Source organism: Glycine soja, chromosome 9, assembly GCF_004193775.1.
Source record: "Glycine soja cultivar W05 chromosome 9, ASM419377v2, whole genome shotgun sequence".
NCBI classification, from domain to species: Eukaryota; Viridiplantae; Streptophyta; class Magnoliopsida; order Fabales; family Fabaceae; genus Glycine; species Glycine soja.
The window spans coordinates 34,416,380-34,422,854 of NC_041010.1; the positions used below are offsets into that span (position 1 = coordinate 34,416,380).

The following is a 6,475-nucleotide window of genomic DNA, read 5'->3' on the forward strand; positions in this document are numbered from 1 at the left end:
GGGTATTCAGCCTATTATTTGCTCTATATTTATTTATTTATTTATTTATTTTATAAAAACAAACTCTGTTTTATTTTCTATCAAACAAATAAATGAAATACCCTTTTTATTTTTTCTCAAATCATTATTTTAATTAACAATTATATCTCCTTATTTATTTATTTATAAAATCTTATCATTTTTCTAAAACTCTATTTATTTATAAATAAATATCCTTTTTAATCTAGATTACTTGGGATGTTATAGAGCTGATTTAGCTCAAGTTGGTTTCCCTTGAGGCTTCTAGGCCTCCTATTTTCGTCTATTTCAACAACAAAAAAATGTAGAAAAATGTCTTGGCCCGCAAACGCAATAATAGCTGGTCCAAGAATCTTACAAGCCCCGTTGATTCAAACAGAGTTAACAACTGCCCCAGATGGAAACATTTCTTCCTACTACTAATACTACCATCTAACCCAACAATCTAATAATTCTCAAGGGACTAAAAGGGGCATTAATTAAGATCACTCATCAAAAGTTTGATTCTGTTTCCAGTTTCCAACTTTCCTGGTATGGCATTAGAGGCAGTTAATGACAGAAAAGCTGAAGTTCAAGCATTTGATGATTCTAAAACGGGTGTAAAAGGTGTCCTAGATTCTGGGGTAACAAAGATCCCTACCATGTTCCATGTCAAGTTAGACTCAACTCACACCTCACCAACTCACTCCAACTTCACCATCCCAATCATAGATCTTCAGAACATAAACAGCAATTCAACTCTGCATGCTGAAGTGGTTGACCAGCTTAGGAGTGCATCTCAGAAGTGGGGATTTTTCCAAGTGATCAATCATGGCGTTCCTGTGGAGGTTTTGGATGAGATGATCAGTGGAATCCGCAGGTTTCATGAGCAAGATGCTGAGGCAAGGAAGCCCTTTTACTCGAGAGATAGCAGTAAGAAAGTCAGGTATTTTTCTAATGGGAAGCTGTTCAGAGACATGGCTGGTACTTGGAGGGACACAATTGCATTTGATGTGAATCCTGATCCCCCAAACCCACAAGATATACCAGCAGTGTGTAGGTAATATTTCTATTAGTACTCACGAACCAATTCGCGGTTCTCTATTATAATGAACAAATTATGTTTCTCTGGTTTCTAATATAAGTTTTGGGGATAAATCATGCACATGATCCTGCTTGATGGTAGTTTTTCTATTGCCATTTTATAATAGGAAAAAGTTAAGATGCAGTTCTTTTAGTGATTTTGGTACTGTTTTCCAATCAGAAATGGACTAAGAAATCTTCATAATAAAGGTTTGCATTAAAGTTCATAAGTTACTGAGATGAAACTCCAATTCTAATTAGAGACTGACACCATAAGAGAGGTAAGGAAATGTCTCTTAAGTTTTACCCTTTGTAATATATCTGTCTAGGCAGAACTCTAGTTCTTGGCTGTTATGTGATAGAGTAAGACCAGACTTTGGTCTTTGAAATAATTCACTTTTTTCACAATACTGAATCAGAGTCTTTAGATTCTTAGACCCCAACAAGAGCCGAAAGTATTAGTTTTGGTCATTGAAAGGTCTCTCTTTTTTTTTTATCAGTTCCTGGATTCTTAAAACCTAACACAGTCCCTGAAATATCAGTATAATAAACAAGTTAGTCTATTGATTATAATGAGTCTGTCTTCGTTAGTGGAAATGCTAATGTGACAGGTTAAGTTGCTGAGGTGGCCATTAGGTTACTCTTCATTGAAGGATGCTAACTTGTAAAGAGTCCCCCCACCTATTACCTTCTTGAAGCATGTTCTCTATCTTAGGTATTTATTTGAAGGACTTTGTGTTGAGTCTTAAAATCCAGGAATAAAGGTAAAGTGCAATTTTTCAGAGACAAATTATGTTCCTCTCTTTGTGATATAAGCAAATTAAGTATTTATTATATCCAACATGGAGCAAATAAGGAAGCTCAATGTATTAAATAATCCACGAGATTTTCCTACACAAGCTCAATTAAGTCTCTTGGGTTGAATTCTCCTTACAAGATTAAATTATAACAATCGGTGTATTTGTTGAGAGCTCTCTGACCCTGAAGGGGAGACCTGGAAATGGAAAGGAATAACCTCGGAAAGGACTATTCCCATGCTATGTTTCATTGAGCAAGTAAGAATACTTGAGTAATGAGAATTGAGAACCTCCTACCAACTAGGCTAATCTTTTGGGTTAGGCTCTTTCCATGCAATTTTTACTTTTCTAGTTTCTACATACTATATAATTTCACTTGCATATCCATCAAACTTGAATCTTCCTTGTGCTTTTGCTCAACTAAATGTGCATTTGTAGAGATATTGTGGCTGAATATTCAAAACAAGTAAAAGCGTTAGGTACCACGATCTTTGAGCTACTGTCAGAGGCTCTTGGCCTTGATCCTTCTTACCTTGAAGAAATGGACTGCACTAAAGCACTTTATGTTATGGGTCAGTACTATCCAAAATGCCCTGAACCAGAATTAACTATGGGAATTTCAAAGCACACTGATTGTGACTTCATAACAATACTTTTGCAAGATCAGATTGGTGGTCTTCAAGTTCTTCATGAGAATCATTGGGTTAATGCTCCTCCAGTGCGAGGAGCTCTTGTTGTCAACATTGGAGATATTCTGCAGGTAACTTCGGGAATTGTTTACTGTGTTTTTTTTTTTACCAAAAATGATGGTCTTGAGATATGATTATCAGAGAAGCTTTATGGCCTAGATTTAGCTTTAAATAAGTTTCAAAGATGTAAAACATCACACAAAGTTCCAGACAGAAAATTTGAATGCAAAAAGTGAATAAAATTATCAAGATGTAAAGATAGGGTTTTTCCTATTATGTATTTGTACTTTAACTCAGTGGCATTCAGGGTTTAACAACCAAAGGAGCTTTTGTTTTATGTATTGCCTTTACCCATTTTTTTATGATTATATTTATATCTATATTTATCAATTTTTTTATCATCATTATGCAGCTTATGACTAATGACAAGTTCATCAGTGTTTATCACCGGGTCTTGTTGAGGAATATGGGCCCTAGAATTTCTGTAGCAACCTTCTTCATGAATTTTACCATATCTAAATGTACATCGAAGAGTTATGGTCCAATAAAGGAATTGTTATCAGAAGAAAACCCCCCAGTCTATAGGGACATGAATATGAAAGAAATCTTGACAAATTATTATGCAAAAGGCCTTGATGGGAGCTCCTACTTGCTGCCTTTAAGGTTGTGAAGCAAATAAAAGTATTAGATCGATCTTTTCTTGATTCTCATGGAGTTGGCTAGTCTGCATCAATTTATCGTAGTTAACTGGTGGCTGGTGCCTATAGGCTTTATCTGAGATTTTCAATGTCCATAGGAATTTAAATAAACTGTACAAGTTCTAGAAGAATAAAGTTTTGGCATATTTAGTTCATTGTACTATAGAAGAGCATAACTTTCAATTTTCTGTATTATGACAATTGCGTGATATGTTCTTGTGGTTGTCAATAAATTTTTCAACTTTGTTGCTGTGAATTACAAATTTGCTTTCAGTTAGTTACTTAGTTGACACTCTATATATTCTTAGTCTACCGTCTTATATTTCACCTTGCATATTGACACCAAGAGAATTTAATTCTCTACGACAAGAAGTCCAAAAAATTGGTTTACTAAGAAACTATTCATTTTGTGACTAGTCATTAACCGTTGAACTACTGCTGATAATTACTATTGATCATTTGATCTATTTTTCTTCTTGGCAATAAAATATGTTGGTGAATCCATACACACAATCTGATTGTCTTATCTTGTGTTCTGAAAATGGTTGCAACTGAATTTCTTGTATGAACATGCTTTTCTCATATCATTCTGAGCATCAAGGAAACTGTGATTCATCACAAACCACACAAAAAAAAAAAAATACACTAATACACACAATCCTTGTTTTTTATGTATAAATAAATAAGCTAAAATAGTAGACTTTCTCAATGAATTATACCAATCGGTATTGATCTACATATTTCATTGCTGCATTGTCTTAATTGAAAGTTAGCACAGCCTTATCTGAATTGTGAACAATACTCTGCCTACTGATGAATCCTGCCACCAATTACTTACATATGTCATAAAGTAAAGGCGTTGAGTTTTACAGTCTTAATTCAAGCTATTGTTAGAGGATATTGGCCTTTATACTTTATCCACTGAAGAATTGAACTCTGCTGATGTTATAAAAAAAATTCAAGTAACCACTAGAGTCATTTTTTTTTTAGGGCTACAATCAATACATAAAATTGACGTTTTAAAAAACGCTCTGTCAATTAAGAAAACATGGTTGGTTCATACATAATCATGTTCTAATGGTGAGAAACTCTATAAAATTTAAAAAACTCACATATATATATTTTTTATTTAATTATGGTGTTGTTATGTGATCAAATAAATATTACTTTTTATTGGTAAGAAATAATTTCTGGTAGAAAATACAATCTCATTTTTAAAAAAAAATTCTTTATCACATACATTTACTCCATAAAAAAATTATAAGAAACAGTTTTTACACTTAAAGAAACTTTGATATTCTCTAAGCTGTTGGCATGTTGCATGCATTGAAACAGTAAACATTGCCTTCCACGTGGGTGCCTGTTTTTATTTTCTATGTGGCCACCACTATGATTAAAATATTTATACTTTTCTTTTTATTCTACATTAGTTCGAAACATGCACTCCGTACCTTAATCAATAATATATTTTATTTTTTAGTTTTTAATTAAAAATAAAAAAATAGTTCAAAGATGTAAATAATTGTCATGTTTTGAAGGTAAAACTATCTAAAAAATATGTACACGAAATGAGATAATTATATTTAGAATAGTTATAGATTAATTATACATTACATGTTGTGGTTATACCATAACGCCAATATTTGTTACATGAGATGATTACTTTGATCTATTTTTTTTAGAGAAGATTACTTGATCTGTTGTTAAATACAGTACATAAATAGTTAAAATGAGTGTGTCACGTGACAGTAAGAAAGAAAAGATAATGATTTAATATTTTTGAGGTGAAACAAAAATTGGAAACATCAAAACCCAAATTCATGCATATATAGAATCCAAAATATATTTAATCCAAATATAAAATAAAACGGAATTAACTGGTGATAATTGTGAAGATCATTGACCATCCTTTCCTTGAACTAGACGAGAGACATCATCTTCATGGCAAATTGTTCAAATTAGGTCCCTTTTAGAAACTAATTTCCAAAAGGAGACTGTTTTGAAACTTTTTCCAGGGGGGTTTGTTTCTGAAAGGGACTCGCCAGTGGAGTTGGTGAGTTGGACACGTGGCGGCGCCTGGTGGACTCGCCAGTGGAGTTGGCGAGTTGCTGTCCACGTGTTGCCAAGGGATTCTTCATTCAATTTCGAGCATTTTAACATATTATGGGCCTCAAACGGACATTCCTATCAAAAGTTATACCTGTTTCAAGTTTAAAAAAAAAATTCCGTAAAAAAGCATTTCGTCAGTACGAGTGGTGGGACCCGGCACGTGGACAGCAACTCGCCAACTCCACTGGCGAGTCCACCAGGCGCCGTCACGTGTCCAACTCGCTAACTCCACTGGCGAGTCCCCTTCAAGAAACAGACCTTCCCTAAAAAAAGTTTCAAAACAGTCCCCTTTTAAGAATTAGTTTCTAAAAAGGGACCTAGTTTGAACAATTTGCCCATCTTCATCTTTCGGTAATCTTTGTTTATTATTCACGGACACACGCAGCACATTCACACACAAGTACGAGTCCTCGAGCTCGGTGTATGACCACATGATTAAAAAATAAAAATACACATTCAATATCGATATAAATAAACTAGTACATAGTATCAATGGAATATCTTATAATTTATGATAAAATATTGATACTCTTCTCTCCTTCGTCCTCCATGTTCATTCTCTACATGGCAAGTGGTTCCTCACTTGGCAAATTTACCTCAGAGGGCTTGTTTTAGAAACATTTTACCAAAGAGGGTTTCTTTTCAAACTTATAACAGACGGGGTCTGTTATGACGTGGATGCCGCCATTGTTGCCGGCGGGAAAGCTTGTACCGCCATTGACAACTGCGGGAACAAGGATCCCGCCATTGGCAACTGCGGCACTCAGCCTAAACCGCCAGTACGAACGGCGGGACAGGCTGAGTAGGAGAGAGAGAGGATGTACCGCTGATAGCAACGGCGGGACGAGGAGAGAGAGAGGATGTCCCGCTGATAGCAACGGCGGGACGAGGAGAGAGGCTGTGCCGCCGTTCCTCCTGGCGGGACATGCCAACGTGGCAGTCCCGCCACTGCCTCCTGCGGAACACCTTGACGGGAAAGGGCACATGCATGCTGAATCATTTTTATGCAGTTTATGCAGGCTAGGCTAGGGTTAACATGCAAGATCAATTTTTTTTTTGTGATACAGGCTAGTTCACTTGCACGCACCTCTTGCTTTAACAC

At 35.3% G+C, this 6,475-nt stretch overlaps 1 protein-coding gene across 1 annotated transcript; it reads left to right on the plus strand.

Annotated features, from left to right (window-relative positions):
• Positions 1–385: 385 nt before the first annotated feature.
• Positions 386–3,527, plus strand: LOC114425450 (1-aminocyclopropane-1-carboxylate oxidase homolog 1-like). The gene is made up of 3 exons (XM_028392380.1): positions 386–1,057; positions 2,316–2,637; positions 2,979–3,527. Exons 1-3 carry the CDS (start codon positions 552–554, stop codon positions 3,234–3,236), a joined length of 1,086 nt encoding a protein of 361 aa, XP_028248181.1. The 5' UTR covers positions 386–551; the 3' UTR covers positions 3,237–3,527.
• The last annotated feature ends 2,948 nt before the right edge of the window (positions 3,528–6,475 follow it).

What these genes read in the sequence shown, in the direction of transcription:
- LOC114425450 (XM_028392380.1), top strand. Translation starts at nt 552, where the DNA reads ATGGCATTAGAGGCAGTTAATGACAGAAAAGCTGAAGTTCAAGCATTT. An exon ending in GATATACCAGCAGTGTGTAG is followed by an intron (nt 1,058 to 2,315) that starts GTAATATTTCTA and finishes GTGCATTTGTAG; the next exon opens with AGATATTGTGGCTGAATATT. An exon ending in ACATTGGAGATATTCTGCAG is followed by an intron (nt 2,638 to 2,978) that starts GTAACTTCGGGA and finishes ATCATTATGCAG; the next exon opens with CTTATGACTAATGACAAGTT.